This window comes from Myiozetetes cayanensis, unplaced genomic scaffold (genome assembly GCF_022539395.1).
Source record: "Myiozetetes cayanensis isolate MyiCay16 unplaced genomic scaffold, myiCay2020 scf9, whole genome shotgun sequence".
In the NCBI taxonomy this organism is placed as follows: Eukaryota; Metazoa; Chordata; class Aves; order Passeriformes; family Tyrannidae; genus Myiozetetes; species Myiozetetes cayanensis.
In genome coordinates, this window is record NW_026088185.1 from 28934658 (window position 1) to 28956491 (window position 21834).

The window sequence follows — 21834 nt, forward strand, 5'->3', positions numbered from 1 at the left end:
GCCAGACTGGCAGCCACACTGGGGCGGGGGGTGTTTACTGGGATTTGTCCAGGGAGCCTTTGTCACCTTGAGACCCTGGTCCACCTTCCCCTGCTCGTGGCCACCACGACCAGGTTATGGCTGTCAAGACTGAGCCTCATATTGCTTTTCAGAGAGAAGTAAAAATCCACAAAAGCCACATATCCAGCAGGGCTTTTTTTCCACCTGTTAAAGCAGTGCAGGGCATTCCCTGAGGCAGTGATGCACAGAAGCCAGGACTCCTGCATCCCCACAAACACCACTGCTGCCCTTTCTTTATCTTGTGTGGGAGCTCCCAAGGGTATGCAGGGGCTTTAAAAAGCAGGAAAACATGCTGGAGAGGGCAGTATTTCACATCCTTTTTTCTGAGGGAGAAGTCACCTGGATTTGGAGCCCACCATGTTGCCCGTGCAAACATCCCTGGCAGCACCATGTGCTGCAGGTGCAATGTGGTGTCCCCCGAGCCTCAGTGGCTGCAGGGGATCTGCATCCCCTGCCCAAAATCCCCATGTCAGTGCACAGCACCTCACCCTGCTCACCAGAAGCTCACCTGGGTCCTTAACCTCAGGGATTTCTGCTCTTCAGAGCAACCTGGCCTGGCTTTCATCTCTCTGCAAATCCCTGAGGAAGAAAGAGGAAGAGAATTGTGAAGAGTTACTTGCACGGACTTTAGGATCTTTTCCAGCTTTTTGTACAGAGCATCATTTTAAAGAGGTCCTTGACGAGTGCATCCACAAGGGAAACCAGTCCTGGCACCAGCAGGAGGCTGTGTGTGAGTGGTACATGAGCTCCCATCCTCTGAGGGCAGTGAGGCCATGCTCTGGAGCCCCTCTCTCTACCCACAGGAATTAAAAACCTATTTAGCAAATGGAGAAATTGTCTCCAAAGGTCTTGCATTTAGTCCAGAAGGACTTGGAAGGGAGGGTTCTCTCTCCTGCTCTCCACCCATAGCCTGGAAACCCAGCCAGCCTGCAGAGAAAGGCAGCAAACCCCCAGGGCTTGGGAGCAAATGTGTGAACCAGTGGATCTGGCTTCTGGCTGCAGGTCTGGCTGTGAACCTTTGCTTTCCCATTTCTGCCCTGCTCACCCCATCATTTCACCCCCTCCTTCAAAGCAGACCAAATCCTGTTCCCTAATTAAGTGATATGCTTTGGTAGCACTTAAACAATCTCGTGCAAACAGACTTCTATTTTTTTCTAAACTTACAGCAGGCAAAAGCTGTGACATGGCTGTGGGGGTTTTTTTAGGTAACATTTGATTAATCAACAGATGAAGTTTTGGGAGGGGAAACTTAAATTTTACCCACAAACTCTTACAATATTATCTAGCAGTGATAATTTTATTTCTGCTCTTCCCATGGTGAAAAAGAAATTGGTAAGGCAATTATTATAAATTATTGGACCTTGAATGTCACTAGAAATGTAGACTTTTTTATTTGTAGGTATATCCATTACATTCATCATTGTAGTTGCATCTTCTAATGAATCCTTTAGAGTTATAAAATTAATACAAAGTGTTACGAGTGTTTCTTTCTCCTGATTGCTAATCCTACAGGGATGGAGATCAGTGAATAATAAGGGAATTTAGTGCATGCTGCAGGGAAGGAAGGGGAGAGCTTTGAAGGATGGATCTCTATTTCAGTTAAGCCAAACACTACAAAAATGAAGATGTATGTGCAAATGAGCTGATGCCTGGGGTTACTCAGCTGAAAAGCAGACAGCATCTCTGTGAGGGAAAGTGGCAAGCAATGGTATCCACAGAACAGCTTTTTCTTTCTTTGCTGTTTTGTGTGAGCAATACAACTTAATCACAGAGATCCATCTCTTTTTCTTCCCATGCACAGAGGGGAGAGAGGATGTTCTTCATCCAGTATCCCACTGTGCTCCGATTTCTTCCTTTCTGCATTGTCCAGGGGGCCATATGTGGGTTCTGGACCCTGCAGAACAACAGTTGCTGCCTCTTGAGTCCCTCACCCTTTCAGAGGTTCCTGAGCTGGCTGGCCAGAGGTTTGTGTCCTTGATGTCAGTGCCCAGCTGCACCTTGAGATGGGACTTTGTGCTTTCCACTGCCTGGGAAACCAGGGCAAGGAGGTGCAGGCAGGAGAAGACTTGACACAGAGCTGGGCTGGTTCTCATGTGCTCAGGCTCCTACCAGCTGAGCCAAACTGTGCCATCCCATTGAAAGGGTGGCATGACCTCCCCACTGCAGAGATGCCCCAAAAATGAACTTAAAAAAAAAAACCAAAAAGCCCTAATTATAGTAATAGTGCTCAAAGAGTCTTCTCCAGGATGGTTGCTCCTTCCAGGATGCTGGGAATGATGCGTTTAAAATCTCAACACTCTCGGGAGCATGTGGGAGTCCAAACCAGGTACAGACTGACTGGCTGTGTGGTAGGGACTGAGACCTGCTTTGCTGACAAGCAGCAGCCCCCACTCATTTCTGGAGGGCAGTGTGTAAAGTACTGGCACTGAGTGGTTGTTTCAGCTGGTTCTGTGAGCCTTGTGCTCTCTGTAGATGTATCCCAAAGGATCAAATTCTGCCTATTGCTAGGACAAAGGATACTCTCAGTCTCAGGTGGAAAGGAATTTGTTGATGTCAGGTATGTTTCTGTGAGGACAAAATGAACATTTGTGAGGGGCAAGTTCATGTTATGCCTGGTTCATCTGGGCTTTGTGCTGGTGACAGGGGAAAGCAGACCCTGAGGTCTCAGTGCTGGTACCAGAGCTTTGCCTGGGGCTATAAAGAAGAGCCATGAAACCAAAGTGAACCTGAATATGCCCAAGTGCCTCCTTGAACTGCACCCTGAGCCATTCACCTTGGAAAACTATTTATAAAGCCAAAATGTAAATATAAATCTTGAAGATGCATCTACCTTATTTTGAACAGTTTTTGCTTCTTTTTCATGGCCTGGTTTCTGAGCAAAAAACTTCCCATCAGCTTTGTTAGGCCATGAATTAGGTCACTGCTTCATTGGCATCTTCCAAAATAGCTCTGAAATAAAAAGTAACAAAGATATTTAAGGTGAGATAAACCACATTGAGGTTTTTTGCTGCTTGATATGAAATTATTAGCTTGAATTTGAATAACAAGGCCTTATGAGATTATTAGAACTTCTAACAAGGCTAAAACGTCTATACTACTGTATACCACAGTAGTATAGTAGTATAGGTAGGGTTGATTCTGTGCATAAGAACTTAGTGGCATTGTCTTTGCTTTTCCCTACTTTGCTTCTAGGGTTACATTGGCACATAGAGGCTATAGAGAGAGCATAGCTTTTCAAGCCTTTGATAACTTGATCAATTAGCTAGTTAGATAGAATAATTCCTCATTATCCAAACATAGTTTCAAGTTGGAAAGTTTCCAGCAGACCAGTGAAATGAGTGAATTTTTATTCACTGTGATAAACCAAGAGTTGTTGCAGGACTGATCCTTGCCAGTGGGCAAAATGGAGTATTTCTGGTTCAGTGCTTTACTTTTTTTTTCCCTGAAGCTGAGCAGAATTTAAAGGACATTTCCCCAAACCTGGTTAGTGGCAGGTATTCATGTGGCAGAGTATTCATGACATGTCCCAGGTTTGTGGTAACTGCAGATGCTGTGTGACACAGGTCTGGAGCCAGGCATGGGAGGAGCACAAGCCACCTCTGGGAAGAATGGCTTCAGCATTATCACCCAGGCAAAGAGAAAGCACACCCACACTCCTCAGCCTTGGTGCTGTGCCTGTTACCTGTGATGCTTTATCAGAGTTCAAGAAGCCATAGCTTTCCTTTACTTTCCCAGCTGTGCCTGGGCCTGTTCTGTTGTCACTCAAGTTTGTTGCACTTTCTGATTGGTAGAAGGTATTTGTTGCCATTGGTCTGTGCTTCTGCAGTACTGGTCAGGTTCACCACCTTGTGAAATCAGATGTTTCTTTGTCACTGTCCAGAAAATAAATGCTTTTATCTCTTTGTATTTTGCAGATAATCAACCCCAATTTCATTCAAGAAGGTGAGTTAAGGACAGCTGTGCCGCAGCTGTGATTTACTGTGGTGCCTCAGCATGCTCTGCACCCTGCGTTTGCAGCAAAGGCAGCTCTCTGCTGCTCAGATCCCAGGGAAGGTGGGCTTCCTGCTGCCTGCTCAGCTCAGACAGCCCAGGGCCACGGGAGAGGCTGAACCCTCCAAACCTGCCCTTACAAAGTCTCATCCTCCTTGCCAGGGCACAGGGCTGGGGGGTGGACAGTTCCCACTACCTCCTTTCTGAGCTGTCAACTGCTGGCTTTTAGTGAAGGAGGATTCTGGTAACATAAACCCAGGACCTCCACCTGTTTGGGATGCATATCCCAAGTTGGTCCTGCAATGTATTCTCTAGACTTGTATGACTCCAGACATCCTCGCCTGCAGATAAAAGGTGTCATATGTGTGTCCCCTTGTTGTTTTTTTCTTACAGTGGCTCCAGAGTTTCTTGTGCCATTAGTGGACATCACTTGCCTGCTTGGTGACACAGTGATGCTGCAGTGCAAAGTCTGTGGGCGACCCAAACCAACTATAACCTGGAAAGGACCAGATCAAAACATTCTTGACAATGAAAACAGCACAGCCAGTTACACAGTGTCATCCTGGTAAGGTCCTGCCTGTAGATCCCAACATAGCTGGTCACGATGGTTGTGTTACCCTCAAATATGGCACCAGCCCAGCTACAAGGCTCACTAGAAATGCAGGTAATCAAGTCTGGCGTGGTGTATGGGCACATGGGTGCACCACACATCAGCTAAAAAGGGTCAGGCTTTGGGGCTCAGGTAGCCCTATTGTTTCCTGAGCTGAGTGTGCTGCTGGCAGACATGAGCTTGCTCTTGTTGACCTCCTGAGCCAGCTGCAAGCCAGAAGCCAGAATGCTTAGAGCCTGTTAGCTTGGCTAATATCGCCTCTGCATTGCTAGGGCTTCTCTGCTTGACTTTGATGCCATGCTCACCTTTGGGAGTCAAGCAGAGCAAGCCCCCACCACCTTGCAATACCCCTATGACTGGGCATTTTCTCATCTTATGGGCAGAGGTAGCAACTCCTGCAGTTTTCCTGAGCATTTCCTTAGCTGTTTCTAAAAAACCCCACATGTGCTCCTGGGAAGGCTACATCTGGCTGTGCTTGGACAGAAAGATGCTTGTCATGATGTTTCCGGCTTGGCGAGGGAGGAGGAAAACTATCTTTACAATAAGCATTGGGAAGATTCAGAAAGATCTGGAGTTGAATTCAGGTCAGGTAACAGCCTGCTGCTGGATGCTCATCTGCAGCTTATATAAGCAATTTGGGCCAAACTGCAGTGGAAATCTCCAGGAGGCAATCTTTCATTTGAACTTTTCAGCGCTTCTGGCTCAGGCTGAAATGAATCCAAGAAGTACAAAGCCAATGAAAGTGAAAAATGAACACTAAGAGAGAAGGGATTTTACATGTTCAATAAAAAAAAATTAAATCTGATCAGGAGCTTTCTTCAGAGACCATTTGCTTATGTGACTGCCCCAGAGCATCAAAAAATTGTCTTTAGCCTTTACTTAGTAGATCGCTAGTGCCTTATCTTCAGGCTCTGGCTGGGGTTGGGATGGGGGGATTTTTCCATGCAGGGTTCTGGTTTCCATCACAGTCCTCTGCCTGTGTGTTGGCTCCCTGTGCACTATCAGCACTTGTATTGTCTTGTTACTCATATACATTTTCCAGTGAAGACACTGCCTGCCAAGGAGGGGCCCAGCGGAGCAGTGGCTCTTACAGATCTTGCTGGCATGAGTGTCTGGACTGTGGGGAAAGAGGATATTCCTCTCCTGTTTTAAACCTGTACAGTCAGACCAGTAAAAGCTGCAGTGTCCAGACAGTTATCCCAGCAATGCCCTTCTGCAGCTTCTGACAGATTAAGCATTCAAGAACTAGCCTAGTTTTGCCATCAAGGGAACTTACTGTTTGCTCTGAGCTGGGTCTCCAGTACAGCTATAGCAGTTACACAAGCAAAATCCTTTAATTCAGGCCAACTCCCGCACATTGCATATTGAAGACTGAAATGTGCAAACCAAAGTGACTATGAACAGACTGCTATAAATTCACTAGACTCTGCAGAGCTGTTTATTTTCTCAGATTGGCCCAAAGACTGAGTGTCTCTCAAGAACTTGGCGCTGTTCTCTTTATCCCCAGCTCTTACGAAATGTCCAGCCTTCCAAATGGGGGCCTGGCAGCAACATGACATCAATGGCACATGCTCCAGGGGTCTGAAATTCCCCAGAAGTGTCAGGCACCCTGTGCTGTGTGACTGCTTTCTGCATCTGCAGGAAGCCCAGTTTGTCTGGTGTGTGTTGGACTTCACTGCAGAGGCACAGCAGCTCAGCATCTCCTGAGATAGGAAAGATCCTGAGATAGGAAATCATTCCACATATATGGAGTCTAAGCATCCAGCTCTGCACAAGCACAGGAAATGTTCAACTCCTGGACTTTGCTTGCTGCTTAAGTGATCCTTCATCACCTCCTCTGAGGCCATAACAGACAAGCAGATTTGCCTGGCAGGCAATTTGGACCAAAGATTTCCTCAAAGGTTTCATTAACAGCCTAATCCTGATATATGAGGAGCTGTACTCAGGTACCAAATTGCTGGGGGGGGATGTTCCTTCAAATAAGTTAACGGGATTTGTGTGTTTGAAATCAGGCAGGACAGGAACTGTATAAAAACCATTAGCAAGTGAAGCGGCACTTTATAATTGGGGCTTTCCTGCACCCACAGTGAGTCTGGGGAGCTCACCTTGAAGATCTGCAACCTGATGCCTCAGGACAGCGGCATTTACACCTGTGTGGCAACCAATGAGCACGGAACTGCCTCAACCTCTGCAACCATCAAAGTCCAAGGTAGAGCATCTGACCTTAACATGTGGGATTTTTCCTGTACAGGATCCCTTGGTGGGGGCTGGGAGCACACAGGAACAGCCAGTGCAGAGGCAGCTGGATGTGGAGCTGTGCCAGGTGAATTGAGATGTTAAAATCACACAACCATTCCTCAGCCACAACTCCCACTGATTGCTGAAGGCTTTGCATGTTCTTTGTGCTTGATTAAGTCATCTGATCATAAACATCACGTCTGGGAAATGAAAATGCATTGGCACTGGTTCAGCTCCTGCATCCTGCTCACAGCACTGCTTCTCAGGGGCTCGGTGAGGTCGGTCAGGGGAAGCTCAGCTCCCTTGGGCTGCTGAGTCCCTGGGGAGATGACGCCCCAATTAACTGCAGGAAGCTCTGGGCTTTAGAATCTGCCTGGAGCAGGGGGACCTGGGATCCAGGGACACCAGTTTTCCGCCTGCCCCTCTCTTTAGGGGATAGAGGAGGTGAAGTAAGGAATTGGCCTGGGTGAACTGTTCTGCAGGGATCCAGCCTGGAGACATGTCTCCGAGCCTGAATTCTCAGCACTGTAATTAGTGACCCATCTAATTGTAATAAATACGACATAATGAGATGATGCTCATAACCTCCAGCTCCAGGATCTGATAGCATGAGAGATGAGAGGTGCCTGCTGTGTTGAAGGGGAGGGTCCAGAGAAGAATATCTACCTGGAGACTTACAGATGCAGCAGTGTCATGAGCATTTAGAGGTCCATTTGTTTGGCCTCACCAGATGCCCTAGAGACATAATATCCCCAATTTATCCAAGCAAGTTAGTGACTGCACTAACTACTCCTGTGCTGAGGGGAACCCCTAAGCAAATCACAGAAGAATTACTGGTCATTTGTCAATCTGCTGCCAAGCACACAAAGCCTCGTACACACAGAAGAGCTCTGAATGCCGTGCTTGTGTCATTTTTGGACACTTCAATGGCGGCGGACTCCCCACCCTCAAAACCTCACTTGCTGCTTAGTGAAGTCCATGGGAATATTTGTTTTCCTCAGTTCCACAGACTTTGCATCAGGTCTTGAGCTGGAGTAATAATCAGCAGTAGAAAGTGGCAGGTAAAAAGGCTCTGCCTTTACAGCAGCTGAGCTCAGACAGATCCTCTGCATCCCAGGGGTGATTCTCATGGCTGGTCTCACAGGGAGCTCTCTGGGCCTCGCAGTGAGCTGACCACCAGCTGTGAGTATGAAGAAATTCCCCCCATGCTGTAGTACTGTGAGACCCTGTTGATGCAGCAAGGCTTCTCTCCTGGCTGCTAATAGGGAGGTACCATACCCACAGTGGTAGGTGATTGGGACTGTGACACTGCCTTTCCTCTGGCTGGGCCAGTAACCCAGAGTAAACCACAGTGCTCCCTCTACCAGGTGCAGCTGCCCCATAGTGACCTGACGTACCTGATACACCTGATCTTCAGAATAAAGCACTACCACCTGTTGATGTAATGCTGGACTTAGTGCTTGTTTTCTCTTCCCAAGGTGTCCCAGCTGCCCCAAACCGTCCTATTGCTCAGGAGAGAAGCTGCACCTCTGTGATCCTACGCTGGCTCCCACCATCCAGTACAGGCAATTGCACCATTTCAGGCTACACTGTGGAGTACAGAGAAGAAGGTGAGTGTTTTGAGCTGTGCCCTCTGGCTGAGAGAATGAGAACAAAGTAAGTCTCCTTTATGGCACAAAAGGTCCCAAAAGCATTTTTACCACCACTGGTGTGCCAGTAGTTGTAGCTTACAGACCCCAAAGTCTTAGGCCAAAAGAAGCCTTTCTATCATCCAGTCCAATCTCTCATATGTTACAGACCTTTCTGTTTTCTCCAGTCACTTATGACAAGTAAAGTGTGCTAAGCTAAAACATATCCATCACTAAAGCATCCTTTTATCATTTGCATTCTACCACTAGGTAGAAAGACATCCATCCTTTCTGGTGGGTGCTTCGCAGGAATGCAAAAACAAAACAGCCTTCTTATTTTTTTGATCTGGATAGAGTTGGAGATCCCTTGATATTTTTTAAGCTCAGCTCTGAAATCCATTTGTTCTTAAATCCAACCATCCTTTTCCCCTGAAGAATTAAGTAGATATCAAATACACTGTTTTCCCAATATACACAGGATCTTAAGAAGGGCATTTAAATTTATTCACATTCCTTTTGCATCCTTCCTGCAAAGGTGTGAGGATCCCTGAGCAGTAAATTTTGTCTTAGGTATATGGATTCTGGTTTAAACCCTTCATGTTTCAAAAATGTAGTAAATGTGCAAACCTAATTACTCCATCATATTAATGCCTTCTCTTAGCAAATACTCTCCCTGTGACCCTCACTGTGCCATCAGTGTTACTGGCATTTTTATGAAAGAATAAAAGTTCCTCTATTAACAACAGCCCCCAAAACAAAAAGAAAAAAAAAAAAATCCCAGCAGTGTTTCTAGTTTTCAGTATTCCTTCCACTCCACAGGTTAAACTGACTCTTCCCTGTAAAACCAACTTGACCTTGTGAGACCTGGCAATAAGAATTTGTCCACAGTGCACACAAACTATATGGGTCATGGTAAATAATGTAAAGGTAAAAGGCCCTGAACTTACTAAAGATAAAATTTTATATATTCTTAAAAGAAATCAGTCTGTGACAGGGCTTGGTGTCCCAGGGTTCCTTTTCTGTTCTGTGACCCTGTACAGACGAGCGACATACTGCTCCTTTGGGTACCACACGTTAGGCAAAGGTTGGGTTTGCTTCTGATAGGAGCAAAAACACATGACAGCCACACATTTCTTTGCTGCAGTTCTGCTTGTCTGCAAGATACCTGTACTAAGCCTCAGAAAGCTGGTTCTCCTCCTGCAGCTGCAGCTTTCACTGTAGCCACCACACCTTCATCTGCAAAAGCATTTCGATTGCACTGGCACCCTATCTCAGCTTCATCTGGGACTCCTTTGACCACGGTTTTAGGGCTTTTTGTGCAATATTTCTGCTACTGTTTCTCTTATAGCAGAGTTGCCATCAAATCAGCCCTCTACTTCTGTGTCATCACGCTGCCCTGAGACATCACTTGTAGCACACAGCCCCAGCTAGAGTGCTGGAGAGATAGCTTGTCCCTGAGCTGTGCTTTTTCCATCACTATTGGTCAGCTGAGGGGCATTTCCTTCTTCAATCCTTTAGCCAGATGGCTGCAACACAAAATAGCTTCCTGTGAATCCACTTCTGGTGTAACAGTCTGCTGCAACATTGCCTCCTAAAAACCCTGTAGATTTTAACCTCCCAGCATACTACATGTGTTGGGCGAAGAAAGTCTTTGCCCTGAATTCACGCAGTGAGACTGTTTCCTTCAGCTCTCCTTCTCTCCCTGTGTTAAATGCAGGCTCACAGGTCTGGCAGCAGTCAGTAGCCTCAACTTTGGACACATACCTCGTCATTGAGGACCTGGCCCCAGGCTGCCAGTATCAGTTTCGAGTGAGTGCCAGCAATCCCTGGGGGATCAGCTTGCCCAGCGACCCGTCTGAATTTGTGAGGCTCCCGGAGTACGGTGAGTGGGCACGCCAAGGAGGGGCTGAGTGCACAGGAGACCACCTGTGCCATTTGTATGGTGTGCTTTGATGGCTCCCAATAAAAACATGGATCCTGGACCTGGTAGGAATACAAGAAAAAGCCTGGGATATGCTCATAGCCAGCTCCTGCCACCAGATAGGATTGTCATGTCTTCACCTACATCCAGGCTCACAGTCTCCCTCTGCCATAAAAGCTGTTTCAGTTTCCTAGCAGGTCCCTGCTTTCTATCCCAAGACTATTTCGTGTCTTCATCTCTACACAACAGGCTCTGTGTCCTGGCTGGTGTTCCCCTGCCTTTCCATCAATGCCGGCTGCACCAGAGGCTTCTGCTGGGCAGCCCAGCTGGAGGCTGCAATTCCACTTGCAGAACATACTCCCTTGAGCAGTGCAGCTGGAATAGGAGTGCACAGTGCTGCAGGAATTTGGGGTACAGCTCACTCAGAACAGTGCTGTGAGCAGAGCCCACATTTCCCCATGTTTTAGCAGCTCCAGTGTGTAACCAGGTCTGTGACTGGCTTGGATAGCCTGTGCTGGATGGAACAAGAGCTCACACAGCAGGGTAACCTCCCAGTTACACACACACATGCCCTTACACTGTCTGGGTGGCCCTTCTCAGCCCAAACTTGCGAGGACAGATTTGAGTCCACCTTATCCATACCTTCCTTTGGCAAGCTTTGGCATTTAGCTCACACTGGAGCTGTGCCTGAGCAGTATGAAAGTGGACTCTTAGTGGCAATGTTTCCTATTTTAAGTAATATAGTCTCACATAATTTTAAAATATGCTGTTTATAATCCTCAGGAAACTGTCTTTATACTTTCTTGAATGTTCTTTATTCTCTCAAAGACTCTGCTGCCGATGGTGCCACTATTTCATGGAAGGAAAACTTTGACCTTGCTTATGCAGAGCTGCATGAGATTGGGAGGTAATATTAACCCTGCTTATCACTGCAATAAAACATTCAAACAATGGCTCGAAGCTTTTCCTTGGAGGAGAGTTTAGGTTTCTTTTGTAGTTAGCCTGGAAATTGCTGCTCCTTTCAAAGAGCATTACACATTAGATACTGATTAACATACTGACTAAATTTTGGTTTTCAAGATCAGTTCTGATTTGAAGATTGCAACTTGGCAAACTAGCGCATCCAAATCTCCTGTCATCTCTGATTTGATGTCAGGTTTTGAAGTCATGACAATTTATTGGTTCTGGATAAGCTTAACCTCAAAGACTGAGTTTGCCAAAACACTTGAGCACGTGACTGACTTAAATCACATGCCAAAGCTTTGCTGATTAGGAGGGTCAGATGAACAGGAGCCTTAATAGGAGCTGCATATGTTGTCATCCCTTGGTGCTCTGTGCAGACAACAGATAAGGGGCATGCAAACAATTCAGGTTAATGCAGTTAGTTCTTCAGCTCAGTGGTCAGAGACCAGTAATCCTTGGGCTGAAAGAACAGGAGACATCCTGGTTTTGTATAGAATAGAGTAAAAGCCCAAGTTCAGCACTGGGTATTTTACTTTCAGGAATGGTACTAGGCACTAGTCTGTACGAGTTTCCTAAATGCCTTCCTGACGGCTTTTTTCTCGGTTTCTTACTGTGTGTCTGAAAAAGTGAGACAAACTGATAGGTTAGCAATTATTTAACAAGGCTTTTCTTTTATTTGTCTGAGAAAGTTTGGTCCCTTTAATAAAGCAACTGGAGAGGGGAGACCCACAGCTAAAAAAAAAAAGATACAGAATCTGTAAAAGTGACAGCAAATTGAACCCGGGGGAGGTTGTTAGAGGACATCAGCATGGCTGCACAAAGCAAAGTGACACCATTTGCTCTCAGTGTTTGCTAATCCCCAAAGAATCTCTACACCCAGGGTAAGAGACGGAGAGCCTTTGTTGGAAAAGGTTATAAACAACTTGTTAAATCTGATTCCTTGTGAAATATTAATGCGATGAATGAAATAACACTTAGAAAATCACTCTGTTATTGCACTGCAAACTAGGCGTGATTTATTCATGAGGCCCCCACATTATTCTGTTTTCTTTACCATTTCAGGGGTCGATTCTCCATAGTAAAGAAATGTGTTCACAAAGCCACACGGAAAGATGTTGCTGTAAAATTCATTAGTAAAAAAATGAAAAAGAAAGAGCAGGCAGCACACGAAGCAGCTTTGTTACAGCACTTACAGCATCCTCAGTACATCACTATCCACGATACCTACGAGTCTCCAACTTCTTACATCTTAGTTTTGGAACTGTAAGTACACAGAGCTGCAATTCAAGTGTCTGGGTAGGAATCACAGCCCTATTAAAGCCAAGGATAAAATTCACCCACCCTGAGTTCAACAGGGCAAAGATTTTGTCATCTGCTTTTTACTTATTGTTATGTCAAATGAAAATAGCCTTTTTCAGCAGAGTTTCCACTGCCTTTTCTTTACAGTAAGTAAGATTCAGAGGGACAAATAAAACGGCTTTCTGCTCTGGTGAAGCTTGGATAATTGTGTCCACAGTTAGTTTATCCCATTGAATAACATTAGATTTACTTGGGTAGTTTTGTCTACTTTTAAAAGAAATATATATTTTTATATAAATGTGTTTCAGCTAGAATAAAGCCTACATTATTCTAATACTTCTTGGTGAAAAAGCCTGTGTAGCAACCATGCTTGCCTCTGTAAGGAGAAATAATAACCACAATCCAAAATGCTTCTTTGTTACAGTATATTCAACAAAGTATATTTGGCCTATTTGATTATTTGTGTGTACAGATAAATGAAAGTAAGTGGAAAACTTTTATTGGGTTAGTTTTCCCACAGAATGTATTACCAGCTGAAAATGTCAGTGATTTTTTTTCTGCATTATGCAACCAGCTCTATAAATAAATAGATGAATCCAAATAATTAAGAAGCTCTGTTTCCAAAGGGATTGCCTCTGTCTATTGAATTCATCCTTAAGCAAACGAGTTTACTTTAAGACTGTTGCTAAATTTGTTAAGGACCAGAGATAACAACTGAGGATTAATCATTCTACCATGGACTGTGGTATCTCGAGGGGTCATTAAATACTCATCAGATCTTGCATTGTAGTTTCCTCCATTTTTAGTTCATGAAGTTTCCACTGCAACTTTGTTTTCAAATATTAACTGTTCCTAGAGATACCATGTGATCTTTCACGTGCAGGGTTTGATTTGTTTGTAGGATGGATGACGGCCGTCTCTTAGATTATCTGATGAACCATGATGAACTTATGGAGGAGAAAGTGGCGTTCTATATAAGGGACACAATGGAAGCCTTGCAGTACCTTCACAATTGCAGAGTGGCTCACCTAGACATAAAGGTAAGAACAAAACAGAATGATGCTATTATTCCATGCCCTGGAACAGTGAGTTCCCAGCTGTGCAGACAGGGAGGAGGTGCAGTCTGTACCCCCAGGAGATGATCACTAAACGGACAAGCACTGCCTTTCAGACCTGTTGATCAGAGGAAGGATTTACTGACCTGCAGTGCCAGGTCTTTGCCTTCAGATGAGACACACCTGTTTCATTGACTCACTGGTTTGTTCTTAAGGGTTTTCTGGATTTAACGAAGCAGGAGGATGTCTGAGGCAAGAGTGAGATGTCATTAGCATCTGACTGAAGGGGAATTATAAGTTAAATCTATGGGGTATGGTTTGGACTCACACCTGTGCCAATTAGCCACCAGGCTCCCTGAGAAGAGCTGGCTTGTGCCCAGGCAGCTCAGGGCAGCCCAGAAGGAGCATGTGTCTCCCTCACATCTCCACCTGTGCCCTGGGGAGCCCAAAGCAAGGGGATGAGAGCAAGCAGGAGGTGGGGAGTGCTGGCAGGGGCAAAGGGAAGCAGCACACTGCATTGTGCTGCAGAGCCTGAGAGGGGAACTATGTGGGAAATACAACCAGGGAGAGGTTCAGAGAAAGAACAAAGAAGAAATGTAGGTTCTGTGCACTGTGGAGAAGATATTCAGGCATATTCTAACGTCACAGTTGGATTGGTACAGCTCATACCTCCTTTTGTTAGTGCACATGGCAGGAGGCACTGGGCTGTCCTGGATTCAGCATTGTACTGCTGTCCTCCCCAACATCCCAGTTATACTGGATGACAGAGAATTAGCAGTTGAAGTTGTGATCAAGTGGTTTGAGTTTTGTGATCTGCAACATTGATTCTGGTTGCAAGGATATCGGATAATCTATAACTTTTTGCATACCTAAATGCCAATTAAAAATGGAGAATGAGAGATGAATTTTACTTTCCTAAATAGTGACAGTCCAGCTTCAAGGAGATCTTTTCTCATCTCTCTAACCCCCAGGCATGTCAGATGAAGTGATACTTTCATTTTTCTGCTGTCTACTACTGCTACAAAAAAAATTCCATTCGTACAGTACCTTTTATGAGAATTAGACACAAAAGGCTAAATCATCCTCGTTTCTTTCTGTAAGATTTTGTTTGTATTTATAGGACCTGTCAAAAAGTAGGTATCACTTGGAGGTAAGAAACTGCACTGAATACTGTGTTTGATCATAAGATACTTACCAGAAACAAGGTGGGAAGCTAATTTTCTGTGACCTATTTACAGTTCTTCTGAATGAGGGATGCTAAATCAAGCACCTTCTGTTGCTAAGTGGGAAGCAGGAGATGCACTGGCAGTGACAGCAGACATAGCCATGGACTGTGTTGTCCCAGGATCCAGCTCAAGGATGTGTTGAGATGTTGTTGATGCAGACTGCACAAGAGAGGAGCAAGCAGAGAGACTGGAACAGCAGTGTAGTGAACTTTGCTTTACATATATATATATAGCCATGAGGCAGCAGTAAAATATGAATGAGGATGAGGGAGAGATAAAAGAATATAGAGAGCGTGCAAGAAGTAAATTCAGAAATCACCTCAGAGACAACAAAGAAAGGAAAATTCATGTTAAGTCCCCAGAGCAGAGTGTATAGGCAATGCTCAGCACCTCTCACTGAGAGAGAGACCTAAAATACTAAAACAGAGAGAAAACTAACTGGGATTAAATGTAATTGCACCCTGGCCTGGAAAGCATGATTGTGTCCTGGTATGTAAAAGGAAACACCAGCAGTTCCATCCATGTCAACTGGCAGCAACAGTAATGGCACACATGGGAGTCCTTCCCAGGATATGTGGTAGAGGGAGAAAAGTTGAACATTTGCTCCATGAAGAACATTTCTGCTACAAGTTACACACACTTACTTGGCCAGCTGTCATGTGAACAAATGGAATTTAAATAAACTACTCAGAGATACACAAATCTTATCAAAATTTACAGATCTGTCAGTGCTCTTAATCTGTAGAGATTAGTTTGGGAAAATAAACTGTAAGTATTTGGGACAAAGTGCAAAATCCCAGCATGCTGCCCTAATGCAAAAGAGGATGTTGTCATCACAACTTCAGCACTGAACTGAATTTAGACCAAACAGCAACTGAGCTGGTTCTTTATCATTCACTCCCCTGATCTCTACCTTGCACGTCTGATTAAATGTGAGTTTTGGTTGGCCATTAAACCTACATGAAACCTACACATTTTATTTGCCAAAATGCAGTATAATTAAGTTTGTATTATTGTATTTTCAACAGCCAGAAAATTTGCTCATTGATTTAAGAATCCCAGTACCTCGCGTCAAGATCATTGATTTGGAAGACGCAGTTCAGATCACAGGTCATTACCACGTCCACCACCTCCTCGGAAACCCGGAGTTTGCAGCTCCTGAAGTTATCCAAGGGCTTCCTGTCTCCCTGAGCACGGATATCTGGAGCATTGGTGTCCTCACCTATGTCATGTTGAGTGGTGTCTCTCCATTCCTGGATGAAAGCAGAGAGGAGACTTGTATCAATGTGTGCAGAGTAGATTTCAGCTTCCCGCACGAGTACTTCTCCGATGTGAGTCATGCCGCCAGGGATTTCATCAACGTCATCCTCCAGGAAGACTTCAGGAGAAGGCCAACAGCAGCCACTTGTTTACAGCATCCATGGCTGCAGCCACACAATGGCAGCTATTCCAAGATGCCACTGGATACCTCCCGCTTGGCCTCCTTCATCGAGCGCCGCAGGCACCAGTACGACGTGCACCCGGTCCCCAGCGTCAAGAGTTTCCTGTTGAGCAGGCTGAACCCAGGCACGTAATTCCTCTATCCCTGGGGTCCTGCACTGCTGGTCCTGAGGCAGGAGCGCCAGGAGCAAGCAGGCACTGAGCAGATCTGTCTGTACATAGCCCCATATTTGGTGTTTGCATTTCACCTGCCTTCCCCAGCTGCAGGGTACAGATTGCTGTGGAACTGGCAGTACCTGGGACCAAGGAAAAGGGGGGAACTGCAGCAGGTACCCGCTCCCTCTCTTGGAGCACATGGTATTGTCACATCCACTGCCAAAAAAGGACTGCAGGAAGCAAACACCAACTGGAAACGAGAGCCAAAATTGCAGTTGCCTTAATCTTTGTGAGGCAGCCTTATAAGAAATCCTCTTGATCTGAATTCAAAATGTACAAGAGATTAGGAATAGGGTAGTAGAGGGGAGTGAGACCAGGCTGACCTTAGCACGTACTGCAGAACCAGACCGGTCAGTTTTTGCTGAAATCATTGCAAGCCTGCTCCAGGTTAACAGACAGACTTTTCATGCCCCATATGCCCAGGTCTGCCATGATTTCAGTGGGGACCTTGCCTGTGTAGGACACGCGAGATCAGGCTCTAGTCACTGCTGGATCAGCTCCCATGGTGGCGTGGCTTAGGTCCACTTCTGTGGCATGGTGGTGCTCAGACCAAAATCCTCCGTTAATCCTTGGGCTTTCTGCTGTGTCAAGTCATCGTGCAGCACCTTTCTCAGCTATGATTAAGGCAATGAATCACTGGAGCATACAGCTGGTTCTGACTAAGCACAATGGGACTATGATGGGGTTTTTTTAAAAGCATTTTATACACATTGTACAGAAATCTTTTGCAAAACCTGTGCATTGAGAAAAGGCTGAGTCCAATTTTTGCAGTATCTGTAAACTAAATGATGATGATGAAGACAATTTTTTCTATCACAGGTTTTCAGTATACATATATTGTATCATATATATAAATGTATATAAATATAAAGGTTCCTGTTCCATTTCTAGTTTCAGAATTGCTCGTCCCAAAGTCCATCTGAGCCTTTCAGAGTGCAGTAGGAGTGGTGAGTTCATTCTTGTGCTTACAGCTTGAAAATTGTTTCCAATGTTTGAAGTATGTCATTTGTTTCATTTCCAGACTTGTAAATATCTCTCAGCCACCATTAGGACCTCATCACCAAAGCATTTGTGAGGATATTTTTACTTCCAAAGCCTACTTTGTAATAAAAAAAAAAAAATCACAATTAAAACATTTCTTTCTTGCAAGCCAAGTTGCAACATCATCATATTGATGTTACAGTGATGGAGCCAGCCTTAAGTACAACCAACACAGGGAGTCTACAGTGACAAATCAGCAGTTTGTAGGCTGGCCAAATCCTCCTTTCCAGCAGTGGGACTGGGAGGGGAAACACCTCCCCAGCCAGGGCTTCCCCATCCTACTGCCATACCACCATAAAGATCTACAGCCTCTTAGGCTGACCATCAAAGAGATTTATTGTTTTCCCTCTGGCATGTGAGGACTTTGTGTCGGTGCTGAGTGCAGTTGCTGGGCCTGTAGTGGGATGTTACCAAAGGTTTTCCTAAGGAAAAGGGCTTGATCTGACCATGTGTACTGAGTGTAGACTCTTTTGTTAGTGCAAGAGTCAAATTTGATTTACCATCCAAGTAACTGTACTGTGAGCCTGCATGAGCAAAAGCTATCTCTGCCAGCAGGTGGTGGGGATACCCTGTGAGTCCTGTTAAATTCTGAGGGCTCTGATAGACCTTTTTTTTTCATCCACTTCCCAGTTCAGTTTCATGGCAGGTAAGAGATCTGGTCCTTGTTTTTGTGCTTTCTCTATCAGTACATAGGCGTGGTCAGTATTTTGCTAGTGGAGAAGAAAGGATGAACAGCAAAAAACGCCAGTGTTCATGCAATACAAGAACAAACCTTGAGATAGGGGAGTCACGGTAAGAAGGGTGAGCGCAGTCAGAAGTGGTGTACAGGGCTTTGTGTCCGATGAAGAGAAATCTAATATGGGGGGAGTTGTGGAAAGGCTTGAAAGAGAGGGCGTTCACAGAAGGTTAAACTTTTTGGGTCATCTAGAACCTTTCTCAGTTCCCCTCTGTAGCAGTGCAGCAGCTGATTTTCTAAGCAACTCAGCAGCACCTCTTAGAAAAGACCAGACTCTCGTTCTGAGCGACAGTGCAAAGTATGCAATTTCTTAGCAACTGAATACAGACAGCAATCAAGGGGTGTCTTTAATTAGCATCTGCCTCAGGTACCTTCTCACTACAGGATTGTCTGTACTTCTTCCTATCTGTCAAAACTGGCTCTTTGTACTGTGATTGCGCTGCCCTTAAAAAAATGTTTATGGAAATGTGGTCTATAAAACCCACAGCTTTTATTAGGCCCATGGGTACAGTTTAAGCCACAGGCTTTCTGCTTGGCATTAATACAAACAAATTCTCATGTACCACGTGAAACTTGGGAGTTATTTAGCATTCTATTTTCCTATCTCCTGCATTCCCATGTCAAACTGCAATAGCAGACACTTTGGATGCACCGGGGGAAATGCTGGATTGCTTAAGGGAATATTTAGGCCTCTCATTGCTATCAAATAACAGAAAAGAACACCCAAAAGGCTGAAAGACGATACATATTAGGTATTGGTGCTCAGATTCAAAAATTATTCCTTGTTGAGAGCTGGAAGTGCTAAACTCTGAAGATTTTGAATGTTATGGAGTTGCTTTCCTTTGTGGTTTTGCTTTTCCCATATTCATGTTAGAGAACTCCTCTTCCTGGACACCACTCTTTGTACAGCACATTCAGGAGTATTTGAACCTGTTAGAACTTCTAGATAACGCTTGTGATTACCAACCATTCTTGAATTTTGTCTCAAAGATTTCTTTTGCCTGAATAATGTCAAGCTGACATGCAGTGCTGCCATATGATAGATGCAGAAGAAGTATTCTGATCTTGTCCTTTTGAGGTCTTTCTTAGCCAAACTGTGGTCTCTCTGGAGATCCTACGGGTGCTGTAACTCTGTTGTAAACTGTAAGTTTGTTGTAAAGAGATTACAAAGCTCAGTAAGTAGGCCTGGAGTGCACCCTCTGGGTGAGAAGCACCACAGCCAACTCCCTGTGCAGCATTTTTGGTGGGTGAAATATTGCCTGAAACAAACACAAAACAGTTTCTCAATAAAACTCCGTCAGGCCTTTACAAAGCTCCCCAGACTGAGCTGACTCTGAGGGGAAGATTTCTGCCTGCAGCTGCACCACTCCAGGTGTTCCCAAGACAGCCAAGTGAAGGTGTGGTGGGAGCTGCTCTCTTTAGCTTCTGCAGCAGCTCCAGACCAGACAGGATGACCAACAGGGATAGTGGCAATGGCGCACCACGAGCTCTGTGTGGAGTGGCACTTACCCATACAGCCACCACCTTCAGACATGTCCACAGTGCTCCTACCCTGCTCTGACACCAAAGTGTTGCTCACAGTGTCCCCTGGCGCTGGGCTGGGTGACAGGAAGGCAGCAGGTGCCAGTGAAACAGAGCCCAGAGGACACGGTGACATGGGGTGCTCTTCGTTTGAGACAGCTGCATTGAATGAATGTGTCTGGCAGTGAGATTTAAACTAAGTGGCCTCTCTCCACTTCACTTGGAGCAGCCCAGCCAGACCATTTGACTCTTAGCCATCGAACAGGAATTCTGATGGCCCATGTAACAGTCAGTGTCTATCAGGTGTCTGAGGCCCTTGCTGTCCTGTGGAAGACCCCCACCTCCCCACCAAGCTGCCAGGCCACATGTTACTACAGGGATGCAACACAGCCAGTCCAGGGTTCTATACTTTATTTTAAAGCAATATAGGCTTCAAAATTTAAAAAATTCTTCCCACTTATACCAACAAATTTTGTTTATTCTTACTGCCCCTTTATTTTAAAAAACTAAAAAAATATATTTTTTTTTAGTAACAGTCATCTTTAAAAGCATTTTACTGTTACGCTAAGTTAATGCTGAGACAAAGTCTGTGCCCTCAACTGACCCATACAAGTGCTGTGGCTTCAGTGGACTTCATTAGCATTTCTGATGATGCTATTAGGCCTTTGTTACAAAGACTGTGCATAAAGGCTGAATGCAGAGCCACACATTATGATCCGACTATGTATAACCCTATTTGAATACCCTTGCAATGAGGGGACTGCATCCAGCAACCTGAGATAATATAAACTTCACAGACAGATGTAAAGGCTGCTCTGTATATGAAGATCTAACAGATAATTAACATGTACAGGTGCTAACCACCTGGTTTTGTTTCAGTTCCCTTCACTGCAGAGGTGGATTCTCCACTAACACAGGGCTTGGATTAATTTTCCAGCTCATTTGTTCATGTCCCATCAGAAAATGGTGCTTTCCCAAGGAAACAAAATAAAATCCCATTTTGCTAGGCTGACTGCACACTGCCATCAAGTGATGAACTCTTGTTCTGGGATCTGTATAGTGCTGAGTGTTTCCATAGCGTCAGGATGCTGAATGTTTGCTGTAACTGTAGTCTTTATTATGGAGCTAGTGAAAAACCAACATCTTTTCTACTCAAGCCATATTCACCTTCATGTCCAACTTCTGATGCTGGTGCTTTTACTTCTCTTTCTACCAAACTGTTCAGCATTGCTCTGCCACTGAGGTCAATTTGCTGATAACTTTTGGAAGGCAAATGCAATAGCAAGTGCAAAAAAAAAAAAAAAATTAAATCTATCTCAGACTTACAGAGATCAGAGCAAACTGCTGGAACGTATTGATGCTTTTCAATATTTGCAACGATCCACTGAAGGAGGAAAAAAAGAAACAGTATTGCTAACAGCTCAGCATTTTCAAGGTGCAAAGTAATTCCACAGCCTTAATTATTCAGTGTATTGCTGGTCTGCCTTAAATGTACCTTCAGTTTTATTGCGGATTTCATTTTGTATGCACACAATGTTGGTTTGTAAAGGCAGGTTTGTAAATATTTCCTTTGTAAGTCTAATCGCTCATGTGTACTGTTGTGAGGTGACTACTTGCTGTCCCATGTTGTTGTTACTATACTGCAGTATATATGATCACCTACAGATGTAGCTTCGACCTGTACATCTCCTGTCCTATAAATAGAGTATACTAACGACTCCGTTTCTGGGCTTTTTTTTGATTAAATAAAATTATTCAGAGAAGACCGGGTCAGTCTTATTTCACGTGCATGGCATCTTTCTGAGGCCTCGAAGGCTCAGGGCTTTTTTTCAGCTCATCTTTTCCGGAGGGATCTCACAGGAAACCAGCGCCGGGACCGTCACTGCAGCC

The 21834-nt window shown here is 44.9% G+C and overlaps 1 protein-coding gene across 7 annotated transcripts in view; it reads left to right on the forward strand.

Moving 5' to 3' along the window:
• The window catches only part of KALRN (kalirin RhoGEF kinase), a 502548-nt gene extending 480887 nt beyond the window's left edge, over positions 1-21661 (forward strand). For all 7 annotated transcript variants that reach the window (XM_050340466.1, XM_050340467.1, XM_050340463.1 and 4 more), the window contains 9 exons: positions 3975-4002; positions 4444-4615; positions 6748-6869; positions 8377-8508; positions 10244-10408; positions 11276-11354; positions 12473-12673; positions 13611-13749; positions 16019-21661. In XM_050340466.1, the coding sequence (XP_050196423.1) occupies positions 3975-4002; positions 4444-4615; positions 6748-6869; positions 8377-8508; positions 10244-10408; positions 11276-11354; positions 12473-12673; positions 13611-13749; positions 16019-16564 (1584 nt within the window). In that variant the 3' untranslated portion in view covers positions 16565-21661. The remainder of the gene's footprint in view (positions 1-3974; positions 4003-4443; positions 4616-6747; positions 6870-8376; positions 8509-10243; positions 10409-11275; positions 11355-12472; positions 12674-13610; positions 13750-16018) is intronic.
• Positions 21662-21834: the final 173 nt, after the last annotated feature.